This window comes from Tachyglossus aculeatus, chromosome 4, assembly GCF_015852505.1.
Source record: "Tachyglossus aculeatus isolate mTacAcu1 chromosome 4, mTacAcu1.pri, whole genome shotgun sequence".
In the NCBI taxonomy this organism is placed as follows: Eukaryota; Metazoa; Chordata; class Mammalia; order Monotremata; family Tachyglossidae; genus Tachyglossus; species Tachyglossus aculeatus.
In genome coordinates, this window is record NC_052069.1 from 44489317 (window position 1) to 44509401 (window position 20085).

The window sequence follows — 20085 nt, forward strand, 5'->3', positions numbered from 1 at the left end:
ATAAGTCATTTCACACTCTGTCTGACCATTATACAATAATAGCAAGATTTCATGCAAGGGTACAACATTATGCCCATCTGCAATCACAGTCTCTTTGCAAAAATCTCAATTCACACTTCACATGCAGCTAACCTTGTTACCATCCCTTCCTAAATCCATCAATGTTGCAGCTGCACGTCTTCACAGCCCAACATCTTAAAATTCATCACTTTGGCACCTTAGCATTACTGTAGGTCAAGATAAAGAATCCAACCCAGAATAATTAAAGGGCACCCAGATGTTTAGTTTACTTATCTCAATCCTTGCCTTTAAAATATTTGAATTGCTTGGGTGCATTGTTTCTTGTATATTTTTAAGACATGGGCAGTGTGATTATTTTAAGGGTATGAGACCTGAAACGATACATTTCAGGCTTCTTTTTTTCACAAGTACAGTTCTTTGTAGTTGAAATTTGAACAAGAGGCGTGATAATGAGTAGGTTGAGGGAAGGAAAGGTGTTATCTCATTAAGGTAATTACTAAGACATCCCCACCATTACATCGGTTTGAAAATGTGGCAATTAAAGCGCCCTACATGGGCTCCTGGAGACAAGGGAACAAGACAGTTCTCATGGAACTTCTATGTTACGGTTAATGTGTGTCATGTAAATGAAAAGGTACACTCTTGCTATCTAATTCCTTTTTTGCCCCTTTAAATTTCTTTGTGTTTTTTTTTATCCTCTAACCTGAATTTAATACTCAGGAGAGGTGCCAGTTTGATAGTCCCAGAGGCTAAAGTCCTCTATAAATCCACAGAATAGTGAGAGTACAGAAAGAGGCAGTGCAAGATTTACCCAGGCACCAAGGCAATACCATTCCATCCACCAGTGTTAAAAAAGTACAATGCTCTGCAGTAAGCACTCAATAAATATGATTGAATGAATGAATGAAAAGGGGAGAAGCAGTCATTTGTTCTTTCCCAACAGTTCTCCATCTCCAGAGATGAGGTTACCAATGCATATCCAATACAATAGAGATCTCTATGATTTTTTTATATTAAGGTCTGTCTCTACATCTAGACTATAAACTCGTTGTGGGCAGGGAACATGCTCATTCTGTTGTATTGTACTCTTCCAAGAACTTAGTTCGGCATTCTAAGCATAGTAAACACTCAAAAAATACCATCGATTGATTGATTGATTGATTGATATACACCAGTATGTTTTAGGCCCTGAACTCCAACGTGTTTTAAGTAAAACATCATGAGTCCTCAGAGTGGGATGACGTCAGCCCCCTAATAGCATGAGTTAAATTATCATTATGGTATGTGTTATTATAGTGTTTGTTAAGCACTTTTTATATATCAGACACTATTCTAAATGCTAGGGTAGATACAAGTTAATCAGGTTGGACACAGTCCCTGTCCCACAGGGAGAACGGGTAAATTTAATCCCCAATTTACTGTTGAGGAAACTGAGATATAGAAAAGTTAAGTGGCTGTCCCAAGATTGCACAGCAAGCAATTGGCAAAACTGGGATTAGAACCCAGGATCTAATAATGATGGTATTTGTTAAGGGCTTAATATGTGCCAAGCCTTGTTCTAAGCACTGGAGTAGATAAAAGCTAATCAATCAATCGTATTTATTGAGCGCTTACTGTGTGCAGAGCACTATACTAAGCACTTGGGAAGTACAAGTTGGCAACATATAGAGACAGTCCCTACCCAACAGTGGGCTCACAGTCACCTCAGGTTGGACACAGTCCCTGCCTCACCTGGGGCTCACAGTCTTAATCTCCACTTCGCAGATGAGGTAACTGAGGCACAGAGAATAATAATAACAATAATAATAATAATAATAATGGTGGTATTTGTTAAGCGCTTACTATGTGCAAAGCACTGTTCTAAGCACTGGGGGAGCTACAAGGTGATCAGGTTGTCCCACTTGGGGCTCACAGTCTTAATCCCCATTTTACAGATGAGGTAACTGAGGCACAGAGAAGTTAAGGGGCTTGCCCAAGGTCACACAGCTGACATGTGGTGGAGCCAGGATTCGAACCCATGACCTCTGACTCCCAAGACCTTGTTCTTTCCACTGAGCCATGCTGCTTCCCCATTAAGTGACTTGCCCAAGATCACACACCAGACGAGTGGCAGAGCAGAATTAGAACCCAGATCCTTCTGACTCAAAGGGCTCTTTCAACTAGGCCATGATTGTATCTCTAGACCATGCTTCTTCTCTAAATCTGCACCCATAGTTTGAAGATGGCATCCTCTTCTTCACTACCTAATCTTGCAGCAGCTAATTGCCCCCCACTGCTATCCTTAGTTCTTTTTCACTTTAAAAAAAAATACACCGAAATTCTGATGAAGTAGTTCCATACTCACGTAAAACACACTCTTACAAATCATGTTTTCTTTTGCAGGTTTGTATTTGGCTACACAAAACCTAATTACATTTTAAAAATCAATTTGTTCACACATACTTCTATTTGTTAGAGATCTTTTGAAAAATGTTTTAATTGCCTGCTTTCTCTCCAAAATAAAACTGCAGAGAGCCTCACCATGCTTGTTAATTACTTATTCATTAGTTCAAACCAAGATTTTTATCCAAGTCTCTGGACAGAAGCACAAGGAGTTGAGAGCCAGTTGATTGCCAACAAGACAACAAAGTGCATTGCAAAAGACAGAGAGGCCCAAAACAGATTGTCAAATTTTAAAAGAAAGATCTATAACAAAGTTTCACAAACATGTGGCAGTTTGATATCAAGAGTAGTGGTTTAAGTTCCTCAAGCCTCAAATATTAACTAGTGGAAGGAACCAAAGAAAAAATGATGCTTCAATTCTTCAATTTACAGTTGGTATTCTATGACTTTCATACTTTGTCTTATTTGACCCATCAAACAATGCCACCAACGTTTAACTACAAACCAGGAAGCTGAAGAAACGTCTCTCTGGGTATATTGTACATTAGATTCATTCAAGTGCTTCCCTGTTTTGAATTCACTTGCCAAATGCTTTCGACTACCTCTTTAAATAACAATAATAATAATAATGGCATTTGTTAAGCACTTAATACATGCAAAGTAGTGTTCTAAACGCTGGGGAGGATACAAGATGATCAGGTTGTCCCACGTGGGGCTCACAGTCTTAATCCCCATTTTACAGCTGAGGTAACTGAGGCCCAGAGAAGTTAAGTGACTTGCCCAAAGTCACACAGCTGACAATTGGCAGAGTCGGGATCTGAACCCATGACCTCTGACTCCAAAGCCCATGCTCTTTCCACTGAGCCACGCTGCTTCTCTCTTTTAACTATCCTACTATAGCAATTACTAAAACGGGAGCCGTCATTATGCTTTACTAAATGAGGTGGAACCGTCCTAACATTTATGTAAATTCTAATAAAATTTTTCCCTAATAGATACCTTTGCATGAGGACTTCAGGTATGTGAAAATAAGTGTGCCTTCTGGGAGTATAATTAGGCAGCGAGATACATCAAAGCACGTGATATTCATTCATTCAATCGTATTTATTGAGCATTTACTATGTGCAGAGCACTATACTAAGCGCTTGGGAAGTACAAATAGGCAACAGAGACGGTCCCTACCCAACAACGGGCTACCAACCGTGGGGCGTTGGGAATCCCAGCTGAAGCCCCTTTTCCTCATCTCCCACTCCCTTCTGCGTCGTCCTGACTTGTTCCCTTTGCTCTTCCCACCTCTCCCCCGCCCCGCAGCACCTATGTATATATCTGTCATTCCATTTATTTATATTGATGTCAGTTTATTTGTATTGATGTCTGTCCCCCCTTCCCCCAGACTGTGAGCTCGTTTTGGGCAGGGATTATCACTCTTTATTGCTGCATTGTACTTTCCCAAGCGCTTAGTACAGTGCTCTGCGCACTGTAAGCGCTTAATAAGTACGACTGCATGAATTAATCGAAAGGCGAAGCCCGGGTCCTTCAACTACCCTTCGAATAGGAAGAAGCCGGAACCGTGAGAAGGAGGAAAGGTCCACAAGGCTCAGAAATCATGGCCTTTAAAAGGGAAAGGGTGTGAATCCTGCCACCATGGAGAGGCATTTAACTCCCCGTATCTCACCTCCGTATCCCTCCCACCTGAGTTTATGTGGTGGGGGGAGAAAAATCGAGAAAATGAATACTAGAGGTCTTTATCACTTGATTAAACCAGAATCAGGGAAGGACAAGGCAAGGCAGAGCAGGACACAGGACACTCGCTCCCCCGTACCCCTCTTTCTGATTATCTGGGTGAGGCCGAAGCCGAAGACTCCCTTCGCTGTGATGGACACCCAAGGTTCCCGAAAAGGGGGACGGGGGTGTGACCTTCTTAAACGAGGAAGGCGGCTTGAAAGCAGAGCCTCGGAAGAGAAAAGGAAAAGTGGGGAGGGAAGAAAGGAGAGGCAAGAGGCGTCCTCTCAGCCCTTCCTTCACGGGGACGTGCGGCGCATACATAGAGAAAAGCATTTCATGCTGTATTCGCCCAGCCAACATATGCATGCAAACACACTGAGTCCAAACAGGGCAAAAACACTGGAGCCTCCCAAGTGTTTAATGTTTTTGGGGGCGCGCTGGTTCGTTCCCTCGGGACAAAAGAACGATTTGGGGAAAATAGAGCTGATGAATATTAAAAATATTCCATCGTGAAGGGGAAGGGAGGGCTCCGTAGGACTGTACTTCGAACCGGAGAGCCAAGGCTTCACTTCTCCTTTCAGTGATCCTGAAGCGAGTAATTTTCTGTTAGAACCTATTAAGAAAATTAAATGAACGATTAAAAAGAGAGAGCGAGAGAGACTCTAAGAGCGTGCTCGTCGATTCTTTATCAAAATCTTTCACACATTAGGCTCGTTGTTTACTTATCTGACAGCCCCACTAGTTTGATTTAAAAAAAAATGTGGCATCGCCATTTAGACTGCTACCACACTTGAAAGCTTCACTAGGGCTTTTTATCTTTCGAGGCAAGGGATTTAAACGCTTCTTATTCACTTGGCAGGAGTAACCTGGAGAGGAGTAGCAGGATGCTCTTTCCTTTAGCCATTCCCTAATTCTCCTTACCATCCGGCCAATTCGGGATGAAAGAGAGACAACTATTTTTCCAACCACCTCAGATGAGGAAGAGACTTCGATTTTGTAGCATAAGACCGCGAAGATAATGGACAGTTTACTTCACCACCAAAGCACAACTCCTCTCTTCCCATTGGGCAACACAAATCCATACCGCTCTTCAGAAAGCCTCTGTTTGATTTCATTTTAAGATCTTGCATGCTTGGCTGAAGCGCCCTGAAACACCTCTCCCTCCAGCCATCAGCCAATCTCAAACGCATCTGCAAATCCCCAACAGTACAATCGCCCAATATTGCTGCATTAACCTCCTAACACAAATAATCATTATATTTAAAAACCTCTAAATATCGGTTCGCGAGTTCTCTAGGAAGTTATGCTCCGAGGGTCGGTAATAGGGCTGGAGATAGAATTAAACGGTGGCCTGAATGGAAGGAGAGATGGATTGTTTTTCTAACAACTGAGTGAGGATCTGAACCAAGGTGGTGTTTACACCACAAGGGGACGATTGTTAGAATCTGGATCCCGGACTCCTTCTAGTGGGAAGTGGGTTTTTTTTTTTTTTTACTTTTATAGGGGAAGGGGAGGGGGAGAAAGGGTAGAGGAGGATGTCTCTCGAGGTTGTCCCTTGAGGTTCCCACTCGCCAGATTCTCTATTCCCTATCTTGCAGTGCTGTAGTTCCCTAAACGTGAAAGGAATCTTTCTCTACCAGCAGGGTCACTTAAATAGCAGCTGTTATTTAATTAATCAATCAGTCGATCAATCACTGGCATTTACTGAGCTCTTACCGTGTGCAGAGCACTGTACTATATACTTGAGAGAGTACAGAAGAATTAGTAGTCAATGATCCCTGTCCTCGAGTATTTTACAATCTAGTGGGGGAGACGGACATTAAAATAAAGGTAGGGGGGAAAATGTCACTCAGATTGTAAACTCAAGGTGGGCAGGGAACGAATCTCTGTAATATTGTACTCTCCCAAACGCTTAGTACAGCGTTCCGCACATAGTAAGTGCTCAAGAAATAAAGATTCAATAATCTTCAGAACCCGCAGCCTTGCGTCCTTTGGAAATCCCCAAAAGGGTAGGGCACCGGATAATAATAATAATAACGCCATTTATTAAGCACTTACTATGTGCCAAGCACTGGGGAGGTTACAAAGTGATCAGGTTGTCCCACGGGGGCTCACAGTCTTAATCCCCATTTTACAGATGAGGTAACTGAGGCACAGAGAAGTTAAGTGACTTGCCCAAAGTCACACAGCTGACAATTGCCAGAGCCGGGATTTGAACCCATGACCTTTGACTTCAAATCCCGGGCTCTTTCCACTGAGCCACGCTGCTTCTCTATGACAAGCTAATCAAGAAAATGGGAATTAATAAGAGCCGGCCAGAACATCCAACCTGAACCGGAGACTGGGGAAGAGCAGCCTGATTAGCAGAGAGACCGCAATTTTCCAAGAGAGGGGCGAAAAACCGGACAGATATCCGAATGTGGAGCTGAGGTTGGGAGGAAAGCAGGGAAGGTGCTGGAAGGACGCTTTCCCATTGAGCTTGTGGGCGGAAGGGAATGCAAACCTTGGCACGTCACAGATGGGATCCTAACATGATTTGGGAACGGGAATGGTGGAGTGGAAAGGGGAGTTGTGATGTGTTGATTAAAGTGAAATCGTAAAGCAGAAACAAAGCCTTTTTTTCAGAAATCCTGGGAAACCAGGATTAGGCTGGCGGGATGGCTCAGTAGGAGTCCCCCCTTCTCCTTAGGAGAAGCAGCGTGGCTCAGTGGAAAGAGCCCGGGTTTGGGAGTCAAAGGTCATGGGTTCTAATTCCGGCTCTGCCACTTGTCAGCTGTGTGACTTTGGGCAAGTCACTTAACTTCTCTGTGCCTCAGTTCCCTCATCTGTGAAATGGGGATTAAGACTGTGAGCCCCATGTGGGACAACCTTGATTACCTTGTATCCCCCCCAGCGCTTAGAACAGTGCTTGGCACATAGTAAGCGCTTAACAAATACCAACATTATTATTATTATTATTATTATTCACCTTCTCCGACCTCGTTCGTTCCCTGCCGCTTCGGTGACGTGGACGCCCCACCTTTCAACCGGCCCCTGCAGAGACACCCCTTACCCCCCACCCCACTCCACCCCTCAGCTCCCGACCCCCGAGGAGATCAGCATGGCTTAGTGGATAGAGAATGGACCTCGAAGTCAGAAGGTCATGAGTTCTAGTCCCGGCTCCGCCACTTGTCTGCTGTGTGACTTTGGGCATTCCCTATGCCTCAGTTACCTCATCTGTAAAATGGGGATTAAGACTGTGAAACCCATGCGGGACAGGGACTGCATCCAACCTGATGAACTTGCATTCACCCCAGTTTTTAGTACAGTGCTTGCACATAGTAAGCGCTTAACAAATACCATTATTATTATTATTATTATCAGCCCTTGCAGAGGGGTGGGAGAGAGAGGTTTTGGAAAGCAGTCCCTTGGGTTGGGGAAGGCATTCTGAAATGGGGAGACAGTTAACTGCCTTCCTATCCCTCTGGCCTAAGGGCCACCTGAAGTCCGGGGAGGTCGGGGGGGGGGGCGGTCTGGGCAAAGCTGGAGACCTCCCCAGAAAACCAGACAGCCTTCCCTCCCTCCCTCCCTCTCTCCCTCCTCCAGAGCCGGCTCCGCTCCCGTTAGCCAGCTGCGGCTGGGAACTTTTTTTCTAACAGGATCGGTTTAGAGCGGATTGTCACTGAGAACTACTTACCCCGAGAGCCTTTGGTTTCCAAATGGCTTTTCCTGATCTGAAGATTTTGTTCTTTGGAATGTGACCCTGTTTGGACTTGGAGTTAATCGGGAAATGCTACAAGAGAGCGCTTTGTAATCACCTAGAGCTCCTCCTCCAGGGTCCTCCTGACCACACTACCTCCCCCTCCTTCTCCCCTCCTTCTACCCCTCCTTAGCCTTCTTTTCCTCATTCTTCTCTTTTTCTTCCTCCTCCTCCTCTTCTTTTTCCACCTCCTCTTCTTCGCCCTTCTCACCGCTTCTTTTTCCTCCTCTTCCTCTAGTCCCCCCATCTCGTATCCCCCTTCTCTTTCCTCCCCTTTCCTTTCATGCCCCCGGCCCCTGGAGGGAGGAGAACGAGAAGGAATGGGGGTGGGAGGAACGAGAGAAAGGAGGAGGAGGGGAGGAGGGGGGAGGGGGAGAGGAAGAGAAGGAAGCAGGGGGAGGAGGAGTGGGGAGGAGAAGGAAGCAGGGGAAGGAGAAGGAGGGGAGAGAAGAGGAAGAAGAGGAGGTGGAGGAGGTGGAGGGGGAGGAGAAAGAAGAGGAGGTGGAGGAGGTGGAGGGGGAGGAGAAAGAAGAGCAGGTGGGGTAGGGACAGTCTCTAGATGTTGCCAACTTGTACTTACCAAGCGCTACTGCACACAGTAGCGTGTGATCTGCACGCAGTAAGCGCTCAATAAATACGACTGATTGATTTATTGATTGATTGATTGATGAGTAGGAATGGGAGGATAAGGAGAAAGAAGAGTAGGTGGGGGAGGATAAGGAGCAGGAGGGAGAGGAGAGGAGAGGAGGAGGGAGAGGAGGAGGGAGAGGAGGAAAAGGAAGAGGAGGAGGAGAAAGAGGAAGAGAGAGAAGAGGGAAAGACGGAGGATGATTAGGAGGAGAAAGAGGAGAAGGAAAAAGGAGGAGAAAGAGGAAGAGAGAAAGCGAAGGACGAGGAAGAGGAGAAAGAGGAAGAGAGAAAGCGAAGGACGAGGAAGAGGAGAAAGAGGAAGAGAGAAAGCGAAGGAAGAGGAAAAGGAGGAGGAGGAGAGGAAAGGGAGAAGAAAGAGGAGGAAGAGAAGGAGCAGGGGGAGGGAGGGGAACCGAATCAGGCCTTTGGACCTGGAGCAGTAGCTCCGGCCGCGGGCCGTCCGGCTCGGGGGCCTCCGCTCGGGGAGCTGTCTGTGGTGCTGGACGGTCGGGGAGCCGGAGGGAAGGGACACCCCGAGGACCCCCCTTCCCCAGACCCCGGCCCTCGGCCCTGCTCTCCCTCCACGGCTCACTTGCAAGGGACCTCGTCCCCACCCCCACGTGGGATCCCTCGCACGTCTGCCCCCGCACACCCACGCGCATCCCAGACAGGGGCAGTGAGTCCCCGCAAACGCGCCCCGAGACCCCCGACAGAGGAAGGGGGAGGAGGAGGAGGAGGGAGGGGACAGAGCTACTGACCCTGCAGAATCGCCGCGACGGACACGAAGACCTCGGGACCGAAGAGTAAAAATACAAAGAAAGACCCCCATCTCCTCATCCCGCCTTCCTCCTTTGCGGGCCTAGAACTGTGGCTCCAATTCTGTGGCAAATCACGCCGTCCCGTTCTGGTAGTCTCAAACCAAGGGGCTAAGTTCCCTCAGATGTTTCCTCAGATCTGGGGAACGCCTTTGCAAGTATTTTTGAGAAAGTTCAAAATGAAATAAAAGAAAGCCTGCGCATACGCTCCGAAAGATTTACAGAGGCAAGGATTTGGATGGCAGCAAAGGACAAGGGAGGGTTGGTTCAGGGTAAACTGTTATTTTGCAACAAATATTTGCTCCACATTTTAAGAGGTGGAGCAAAAAAGAGATTCGAGGTGTTGTGTATTTGTTGGAGGCGGTGAAACAAAGAAGCAATCGTTACTTTGTAAACTCACTGAAAATTGTTCTTTTCTAGAGGACGTTAGCGTCGAAAGGTACACTCTGACATCCAACGCTTTTTTAAAAAACTGGAGAATGGGTTTCTTATATGTGTCTGGGATTGTACGCGTATGTATGGGTGTGTTTTCTCTTAAGCCATTGGTTTGCGCTACTTCTTGCGCATCTGTGACTTTTTAAACATTTAAATGAAGCCTTTCTCTGCCTGGAAAAGCCTGTTTTAATCAGGCTCAGTAGCAAACGAAAGTTCCACAGTGAAGTGACTCTATTAGTCGCTTCATAATTTAATCCAGGAACAATCCAAATAGCATTCTGTCCGCAGATGGGCGTTTTAAACAGAACTCCAAGCACAGACCGCTCTGGTTCTGGCGAAGAGATGAACAGGTGCCGGTGTCTCGAAGGGAAATCAGTGCTCCTGCAGCTAAAAGTTACCTAAAAACATTGCCATAGAAAAATACGTTTGCCAATAACTTCTCATTGAATCAGCCGTACTTATTGAGCGCTTAATGTGTGCAGAGCACTGTACTAAGCGCTTAACTTTTCCGAAACCTCATGGGGAAATGTGGGTTTTAGTTTCACCTCGCTTCCAGAACGTTCGCTTTCCGGGTCTTGGTTTGTCCCGTTTCGATATTGGGGGAGGGGAAGGCGGAGGAAACCAGAGGGAAGAAAATATGGAAGACCCAAAAACTTCGAAGATAAACGAGAAGTTATTGGAGGTTTTGTTGCAGCTGCTACCTAATATATGCCTGCTGAACGAAACAAGGAACCCCAGATTTTTATAAAATCAACTTTCTGACATCTTCCTAAACAAACACATGAACAGCAGCATCACGGTCCCTAGCCTCAGAGTTACCGCGGTTGAATCTGGTTGAAATTGTCCAAATAGAAAGATAAGGGGAATAAAAAGGGCGTGGAAATTAACATCCAGAGAATTCTGAGGAGGGAAAGACACAAACACACACACACACATACACACACACACAGCCTAATGTTAAGGAAATGACGGGTTTCGAGAGGTACTTTTTCAAATCTTCCCTCGCGTCCTTGGCATTGCTTTTTAATTTCAAAAGGGAGTAGCGGGAAATTCAGAATTCCACGGGTTCCGTTATGGGAGGGCGGTATTTCGGGTACTCTGTCTGTCCGTCCGTCTGTCTGTTTGCTCAGACCGACGGGGAAATACTTCTTGGAATTATAATTGGGTGTGGAAATTGAAGTCACCCGGGGTCATTCACCCATCCAGGTTTCCCAGAACTTACTGAGGCCCTTTCAGGCGGTGGAAGAAACCAAGCACCTCGCAGGTAGCGTCCTCCCAAAGCCAGCCTCTGGTTCGTTTCTGTCGTTCTTTATTTTTAATCTTAAAGAAATAACAACAATAACGATCAATCGCGGCCAGCGTGGCTGAGCCCGGAGAGGACACTTAGCGTCCTGCGGAATTCCAGGGGGTTTGGGAGAGGGGAAAGGGGGGCTTTGCAGAGGATTCTTGAGATGGGTGGTCCTGCTGGGGTTCCGAAATTTTCGAGGGGTCTCCAGGGGTCCCGGTGAACCTCTCCCAGGGCTGTTGCTGTCGGGGACAGAAAATAAGGAAGGCGTTCCCTCTCCCCCTCTCCTCTTTTGTTAGAGCCCGGCGGAGGACAATATGGTTTCAAAAGCGAATTGATGAGCGGGGAGGGGGATCGGAGAATCATTCCCTTCTAATTAGCCAAATCCAAATCAAGGCTCCCCGAGGCCATTTCCTCCCGGTGTTAGCTCCCCTCTCCCCAAGACAGAGTCTAGAGAAGGGCATCTCCCACCCCCGCCCCAGCCGATCGGTCAATGGCTCTTGATGATGTTTTCTAGCTAAATGCGGCCGCGAACCCCCTCACCTTGGGAGGGAGAGAACGGAGAGGAAGAAGAGGAGAGATCGAGGTCACCTTTCGAGATTTGGGGTCGGGGACCCACACAGTAAGCGCTCAATAAATACCACGGATGATAACCACCTGTCTACATGTTTTGTTGCCTGTCTCCCCCTTCTAGACTGTGAGCCCGTTGTTGGGTAGGGACCGTCTCTATATGTTCCCGTCTTGTACTTCCCAAGCTCTTAGTAAAGTGTTCTGCACACAGTAAGCGCTCAATAAATACGATTGAATGAATGAATGGCAATAATAATGATGGTATTTGTTAAGCGCTTACTATGTGCCCAGCACTGTACTAAACGCGAGGGAAGATACAAGCTAATCAGGCTGTACCACGTGGGTTTAACAGTCTTAATCTCTATTTTACAGATGAGGTAACTGAGGCCCAGAGAAGTTAAGGGGCTTATCCAATGTCACACAGCAGACAATGACCATCGCTTCCTGACAATCCTAACCCGAAATGGCCCCGCCTGAGGCCCCGAAGCGGGGAGGGGCGGGGAAGGAGGAAAGAGGGGAGGGAAGAAGGAGTGGGGCCATGCAGAAGGGAGACTGGACTGAGCGCCCCTCTGTCGGGTCTCTGTCTCCTGCGCCCAAACCCTGACATAATAATAATAATGGCATTTATTAAGCGCTTACTAAGTGCAAAGCACTGTTCTAAGCGCTGGGGAGGTTACAAGGTGATCAGGTTGTCCCACGGGGGGCTCGCAGTCTTAATCCCCATTTTACAGATGAGGTAACTGAGGCCCAGAGAAGTTAAGTGACTTGCCCAAAGTCACACAGCTGACAATTGGGGGAGTCGGGATTTGAACCCATGACCTCTGACTCCAAAGCCCGGGCTCTTTCCACTGAGCCACGCTGCTTCTCTGACATCCTTCAGACGCTCAGCGGTTCCGAGTCGCGGGCGCTGGGACTGAGAAGCTGGGCTGCTGCAGACTAATTCGCTTTCTCTGCCCCCCCCCAAACCCGCCCCGTCGGGAGAGAGAATAATAGGTCACCGCCTTCGTCGACATTGACCTTCAGCTCTATTCCCCTGTCCATCGCCGCCGGGGGAGAGGGAGGTGTCAACCTAACACACGCAAGCACACAAACACACACACACCCTGAAAACTGGGAAATCGAGAGTAAGAGGATCTAGAGTCATCCTCCCGGGAGGACGAGAAATCAAAGATCTCGCCGGGGTTTTGTTACGAGACTTTCTCCCCATCCCCCAGGTCTCTGGCTTCGTTCCCTAATTGCTCACACTGAGAGCCTTCCCGCTCGCTGTCTGTCCTCTCTGCTCCAAACAGCTGCGAGGCCGGGCCCGGCCCAACGAATTCTTAATTCCCAGGAGCCGGGGCCACACAAACTTACAGCTCCTTGCAGATGTAGAAAAGGGGAAAGGAATTAAAAAGAAAAGGAAAGGACACACACACACACACACACACACACACGCCCGCCCACACTACCAGCAACCAGCTGAAATGCCAATCTCATCCAAGGGCCCGATTTCAGCAGGAACGTTCGGCAAAGCAGGAAGAGAAAGGAAAGTTGAAATCACACTTACCACAACCATAAGGAATAAAGATATAGAGATCCTCCCCCTGGGTCTCGCTTTTTTACTTTAGGAAAGAAAAGAATGTTGAAATCTTTCAAAGAACGGCTAGGGAAAAAAACAACAACGTGGAAATAATTTGCCTTTATAGGAGGAAACCAAAATTATCTACAGAATTAGCAAGAAACTAAAATTACGGTGTTTTTAAACCAAATCTCGCTTTTTATTGGCATCAATTTTGCTTTAGTAAAATTAGCTCCCTTGAATTTCAACACTTGTTAAAAAAAGATAAACTTTATTCTTTTAAATTTTGAATCACAAAAAATCTATATTTTTCATCTAAGCATTTATTTTACTGAATCAAAAAGACATGAAAAGGAAAAAAAATCATGTATTTACTAACGTATATAAGTGAATCTTTTTTGGACAACATATAATAAATATGATATATCACTTATCACTCAGTCTTTCAAATGTACATTTTTAATATTATGGAGCATGCCACTTTTCCAAAAGAAAAAAGGTCATGAGAAATCAGTGCAAAGTTCTGGGTCACCCTCGTCCTTTCTCTGGAGCAGGGGCGAAGTCCTTCTGTGAATAGCCCTCTGCCTCTCAGAGTTTCTGGTCTATCTGTCTCCGCCTCTGTCCTTCACTGACTGTTCTCTTCTCTCTGACTCTCTCTCCCTCCCTCCCCCTCCCTCCCTTCTGCTGTCCCTAAGTCATTTTAATAAGAACTTGAGGTTTTGGGTTTTTTCTTGTTTTGTTTTGTTTGTCGTCGTTGTGGCTATTGTTATTGTCACTTACTGGTAGTCACACCCCGTGTGAGTTCGTGTTTCAAGAGTCACACTGTTCAGAGGGAAACTTTTGCAGCCCGCCTCGAGGCTGGGGAAGAAGTGGGACGGGGGAAGTCACGTCTTTCTTTTCCCCAATTGTTAGCTTCTTCCTCTCATCCTTTTTCTCCTCCTTCCCTCCCTCCTCCTCTTTCTCTTCTTTCCGTTCCTTCTCCTCGCTGGGTCTGTTGATTGATTTGGTGGGTGGGTGGATGGGCAGGTTGGTTAGTTATCGGCTGGGTGAGTGGATGGATCGGTCAGTTGGTTGGTCGGTTGGCATCTGGGTGAGCGGATGGGTTAGTTGGTAGATCGGTTGGTAGGTTGGCATCTGGGTGAGTGGATGGGTTGGTCGGTTGGCGTTTGAGAGAGTGGATGGTTGGTTGGTAGATTGGTTGGTCGGTTGGCGTCTGGGAAAGTGGATGGGTCGTTGGTAGATCTGTTGGTCCGTTGACGTCTGGGTGAGTGGATGGGTTGGTCGATCGGTTGGCATCTGGGTGAGTGGGTGGGTTGGTTGGATGGTCGGTTGGCTCGTGGAAGGGAGGTGGATGAGCAGGCGGTGGTGAAGGGGGCCAGGGGGATTGATGGGGGGAGCAGGGGCAGCGATACGCTCTTCACCGGGGATGCGGGGTGCCCGGGAGAGGGTTGGCCAGAGGATTGAGAGGGGGCTGCCCCCCGGACCCCAGCCCGTGGATGAGGACCCGGGGCACCAAGGGCCGCTGGAGCTGGGGGTGCGGCGCCGGGGGAGTCCGGTACATGCTGCTGTACATGGCAGCCGCCGCCGCCGCCGCCGTGGTGCTGTCCATGCTGCCCAGCAGACTCGGGTGGTAGAAATAGGGCGAAGGGAACATCCTCTGCAAGGCGGAATAGTTCCCGGCTTCGGCCAGCAGTTCTAGGCCCACCGCCGTCTGCCGCTTCCACTTCGTCCTGCAAGAGACCGAAAACACACGCATACACGCGCGCCCCCCCAACCAAAACACACAAACACACACTCCTATTCCCCTATTCCCCATTCCACCTTCCTCCTCTCCCTCCCAGTGTCCATGCCGGACTCTGCCCCAGTAGGAACTAACTGGAAACTAACTTCCAATTAGTCGTGGGGAAAGCTCACGGGCTATCTATCATTCCCGGGAGCCGGAGTCCCAGAAAGTTTCTCCTTCTTCCCCCTGATCCTCTAGGGGCTCTCCCTGGATGGTTGGTCTTTTCCCTTCTGAAAGTTTCCCGGTCCCGGTTTCTTGATTTTAGCTGAGGACAGGGAGACCCTCTGATTATCCACCCCTTTCGCCACCTAGTTCAACCCTACGCTCCCACCCAGACCAGACCACAGCAAGTCCTTGGCTGTCTGTCCCTGAATCAGAGAGAGGGACAGCAAAAAAAAAAAAGCAGCAAACAAAGAGGTTCCAGGAACTCGGACTCCCCCCCGCATTTCCCACCGCCCCCAGGAAGCCCTCCGGGATGGACAGCGGACTCTGGATGCGCGTTTTCCAAATGGGATTCCTTGGGACATTCCCCACGTCCGGAAATATTCAGAAAAAAAATATTTTCCAGGCTAACCTCCCTCCACTCCCGCTCCATCCCCAACCCCATCGTCCCCTGGAAAAAGAAAAAAATAAATGATCTCGCTCTCTCTCCTCCCTCTCAATTAGGAAAAAAAAAAAAAGCGGGCGTGCTGGGCCGGCTGGTCCATACACACAATTCCGGCCAAATTAATAAACATGGCGGCCTGTTTAGATTGGCTACAGATGACACTAATGTTTTCCGACAGAATTAGGGTGGCTGAAACCGTATGTAATGAGACAGAAAATTATGGCAGAGCGACCACTGGACACGGTTTTGCAGCCGCGCTAAGAGACGATTAGAAGACCAACTACCGAGTCTCCCAGTCCCAGAGACGCAGAGAGACTCCAGGAAGAGAAAGACAGGGCCAGGGGCAGAGAGACCCTTAGAGGGAGACTCAGAGATGGAGATGGAAATCGAAGACTTAGAGGCCTGGAAGGAGAGGGTAAGGGGCAGGGAGAGACAGCCGGTTCCCGGGCTCCGAAGCCAGGCCGGGCCCATCTCCAACCACCCATCACGGCTCCAGACACACACCTGCTCCTCAGGGCTGCGCTACCAGCCTGCTGCCGGCCCCCCGCCCTTCCCATCCCCCCTACCCACTCTGAAGGCCGGGACGTGGGAATACCCTGAGAATTCCAGCCGACACCCACCTAAATAATAGCCGGCAAGACTGGGAGGTGAGAGTAGCCCCCGCTGGGCATCTGGCGAGGTCGCCCGGAGACTCTAACCCTCGTCTCCCTCCCTCTCTGGGCCAGAACCACGAAGGATCCGGCGTCCCGGACTCCTGGTCCCCCTCAAGACGTTATAAGAGCTCCCAGCCCCTTAATCCTGCGCCGGCGGATCCCGGAGTTGGGAGGGAAAGGCGGTCAGCGGCGTCCAAAAGATAGAGATGGAGACCCGAAGGCCTTTTTGTTTTACACTTTTGGCCCGCGTCTTCCACCTCTCTCTGGCTGCTAACAAGACCCCTTTTCTTAAGTTGGTACTTGGGCTCTTCTTTGTGTGGACATGCAAATCCACACGGTCCAGTGAACATCGAAATAAAACTACTCTACATAGGAAATGGGTAGAGGAGCAGCGTGGCTTAGAGGATAGAGCATAGGCCAGGGAGTTAGAAGGGCCTAAATCCTAATTCCGGATCCGCTGCTTCTCTGATGGGTGACCTTGAGCAAGTCACTTCACTTCCTTGGGACTCAGTTACCTCCTCTGTAAAATGGGGATTGAGACTGTGAGCCCTAAATGGGACAGAAACTGTGTCCAACCTGATTCATTTGTATCTACTCCAGCGCTTAATACAGTGCCTGGCATGTAGTAAACGCTTAACAAAGACCATAAAAAAGTGAGTTTGTTCTCCGCTGTAGATAAGGGAAGCCTGTGTCCTTTAGAGATTTTCCCTGCTTAGGCAGAGCGGGGATTTGCGCTTTGTAAATTCGCTTCCCTCGGCTTGTCTCTTGAAACCGGACCAGAGGATGTCAAAGGCTGGGCACAACCGCCTCGAGAGGTTGTTCTAAACCCCCTCACTATGTAGAAGCTCCTTAGACCCTCATGGTGGGTTAGGAGCCGAGTTTTGGGGTGGGATAAGGGGTGGTATGGGGAAACCCTGGCTCGCTCCCAAGCCCTGTCCCAAACCCAGCATCCCTTCAGCGCTTAGAACAGTGCTTGGCACATAGTGAGCGCTTAGCAAATACCATTAATATTATTATTATTATTGTTATTACCTCCGGTTCTGGTACCAAGTCTTGACCTGGGTATCCGTGAGGTTGAGCGCGGCAGCTAGATCCATGCGGTCCTGCACGCTTAGGTACTTCTGACGCTCAAAGCTCCTCTCTAGCTGGTTGAGCTGATGGTCCGAGAAGGCCGTCCTCGCCTTCCGAGGCTTCTTGGCCCGCACGGGAGGACTCTCCCTGCTACTTGTAATCTCCCGATCGCCTTCTTCCTTTGTTCCTAGGAAGAAAAAAAAATTCACAGCCGCAGTTTAGCACTAAAGGGAGAAAAAACTTTTTCTCTCTCCCTCTTTTTCTCTCCTTCTTCACACAGACACACCACAGACACACACATACACGCTACATCCACAACCCTCCCGGACTGGAAGTCCAAGACGCCCCCAGAGATATAAACTTGGTTGGTGACCGTACAAGCTAAAAAAAAAAAAAAACAGAAAGAAAGAAGAATTGGACAGGAGTCGCGGAGTTTGCTCCGAAAACCAGGAGTGATGCCTCAGTTTGCAAGTATTCATATTTTCTCTGGTTTTAAAAAACGTCCTTTGTTTGGCATTCTTTCTGAGTTGGTACTGGGTGGCATTATTTCGATTAGGGAAGATTTAGTTTCAGTTCGGTGTCGCCTTCTTTCAGGGCACTTGAGAAGTGATCGAGTGAGACTTCACTCACATCAAATATTTTAGAGCTTCAGAAAGAATGGGTCACCTCGACTCAAAGTTGAGTTCAAAATTGCTAGACACTTCCAAGTGACAGCGCTAAGATTTCCGGATTCTATTTGTCAACTTGGTTTTTTTTTTCTTTTTCCTTCTTTTCTTTTTTTTTCCTGAAATGCTAGGAAATCGATATGTCAATCCATCTCTGTTTGTACCAGTTTTTGCAGCGCTCCTTGATCTTCCCTGCAGGAAGAACAATAATCTCTCTAATTGACCCACTGGGGAGGTTGGTGCACAAAAAAATCGCCAGGCTAGACTGTACATCTGTTTTGGGCACTATTATGCTAATGCTAAAATAGCAAACACCCCCGTTTCCCGGTTATCCACGGCGCATCGTTCCAAGGAGGTGAAAGGGAAATTGAAAAATAATTATTGAAATAATAAGAAAAAAGGTTTCATCTGCTGGAACGGTTGAAGCCATTTCTCTTGGCAAAGCCACTCGCAGGAAATGGCGATTATTTTATAAGTGCTTCTTGGAGAAAAAAAAAATCTGCCTTTCGGTGATAACCTTCTGTTTTTACAAGCCCTCTGTGAATATAAGATGCTCTGCATTTTAGAGTAACGGGCCCTTTCCAAATCCTGAAAATTCCCATTTGAGAAGCAGAAACCTTTTTCTGTGGTGCAGAGGGGGTTAGCAATTTTGCTCTGCAAAGGCAATTTTTTAAAAAAGGGGACCCACTCCTCCCTTATTCATGACGGGGTAGTCAACATTCTCCCACTCTGATCAATCGACTTGGAAATGAAGGCTATATTGATTAAGAGTCTCCGAGTCCCGGAAGATTGGCGTTTCGAAAACATGCGGGAGGATGAAAGGCATTTGCATTAAAAATACACTCTGGGTTGCAAACACATTCCTGGAGAGTTGCCGCCTGCCATACACGCGCATTCAATCTAATTTCTTTTTCTTCCCTAGATGACTCGGCTACAAGACAATTGCTCTTCCCGTTTCACTCCCAGAAGGCGTTTGACTTACTTTGCAGATGCGACAAAAGCACGCGTGAAAACACAAAGAACGGGGGAGAGTGGAAAAGGGAGGAAAGGAGTAAGAGCTGGAGGAGAGAACGGCGATGGGGCAGATCCCAAAGGGGGAGAAATCCCGGGGCCAAATGCAGGCCCGTTGACCTCCAGCGATTTGGCTAGTCGGGAGAGCCCCGGAAAGGCCTCGGAAGAGGAAAGAGAGACAAGGGGGAGGTAGCCCAAGCGGATTCGGACTCACCGTGGCATTTGAGATCGTTTTGCGAGTCGTCGCGCTTGTCGAGTTTGGTTTTGCCGTCCTCCTGCTCTAGTTTCGGCCTAAAGCTCTCGCTGGCTGCGTTCCCTTCTTGTTTCGGGGTGTGATGGGGAGACGAGACGCTCGTACTGTAAGGTGCGCAGGCCGCCAGCGGTTTGCTGTCGCCCAAAATGTCTTTAATTAAAAAAGAAGATGTGGAAGTCCTGGGAGCCGAGGCGGCCGATCCAAGCTGCTGTTGCTGCTGTTGTGGAGGCGTCTGCTGCTGTTGCGGAGGCGTCTGCTGGGGAGACTGCAGCAAACTTTGTGGCGGGGACGGCTGCTGGCTGTGATGGACGAGGTGATGCGGCTGGAGGCCGTCCTGGACCAGATGCGGCTCGGGATGCTCCAGGGTGACGGAGATGGGAGAAGAAGGCGCCGTCCCCACTGTATCGATCTCCGAACAAGGGGACGGGGTGGCCTGGTTCCGAAAATCCGCCGTCCTGACATCGCCGTGAGGTCGGAAGTCTCCGCTCATCACGCCGGGGCTGCCTGAACTGGCGCTAGATAAAATCGTGTCTATTCCAAAACTCGACCCGGTCGCCCCTTCCATTGCGGTCATGGTTCTACATGAGTTTCGACCCAATCCGCCGGTCAGCGGGTCGACGTGATTGAGCGGCACCCCCTCCCACCCCCTTCCCCCTCCCCCGACCGAAGAAACAAATAAATTACCGGGAAAACATTAACAAGGGACTCCGTCGGGGGGGAGGATTTCCCGAAAATGGGAGCGACAGGGGGAAACAACTTTCGACCCAACTTTCTTTTTTTTTTAAGAGAGAGGAAAGGAATTGGGGGCGGGGGGGACAAGGGGGGGGAGTTATCGAAGCAATAAGGAAGAGGCCGATAGAAGAATAATCGCACGTGTTGAAG

General features: G+C 48.4%; 1 protein-coding gene across 3 annotated transcripts; it reads right to left on the reverse strand.

Moving 5' to 3' along the window:
- Positions 1–4583: 4583 nt before the first annotated feature.
- BARHL2 (BarH like homeobox 2) lies at positions 4584–19790 on the reverse strand. Of its 3 annotated transcripts, XR_005450371.1 has the most exons (6): positions 19165–19790; positions 17236–17461; positions 13941–14890; positions 13149–13244; positions 10970–11067; positions 4584–4741 (listed from the first exon to the last, which is right to left on the reverse strand). XR_005450371.1 is itself a non-coding variant. In XM_038745384.1 (3 exons), the coding sequence occupies exons 1-3, from the start codon at positions 19775–19777 to the stop codon at positions 14578–14580; spliced, it is 1152 nt and encodes a 383-aa protein (XP_038601312.1). In that variant the 5' UTR covers positions 19778–19790; the 3' UTR covers positions 13777–14577. The 3 variants fall into 3 exon arrangements, 1 of the variants encoding a protein (XP_038601312.1); XR_005450372.1 differs by lacking the exons at positions 4584–4741; positions 13149–13244 and having other exon boundaries at positions 11040–11067; XM_038745384.1 differs by lacking the exons at positions 4584–4741; positions 10970–11067; positions 13149–13244 and having other exon boundaries at positions 13777–14890.
- Between the last annotated feature and the right edge of the window lie 295 nt (positions 19791–20085).

Coding starts and splice junctions, on each gene's coding strand:
- BARHL2 (XM_038745384.1), bottom strand. CDS start 19,777: ATGACCGCAATGGAAGGGGCGACCGGGTCGAGTTTTGGAATAGACACG. Junction 17,462..19,164: donor AAACGATCTCAAATGCCACG/GTGAGTCCGAAT, acceptor TTTTCTTCCTAG/GAACAAAGGAAGAAGGCGAT. Junction 14,891..17,235: donor ACTTGGTACCAGAACCGGAG/GTAATAACAATA, acceptor GGTCTCTTGCAG/GACGAAGTGGAAGCGGCAGA.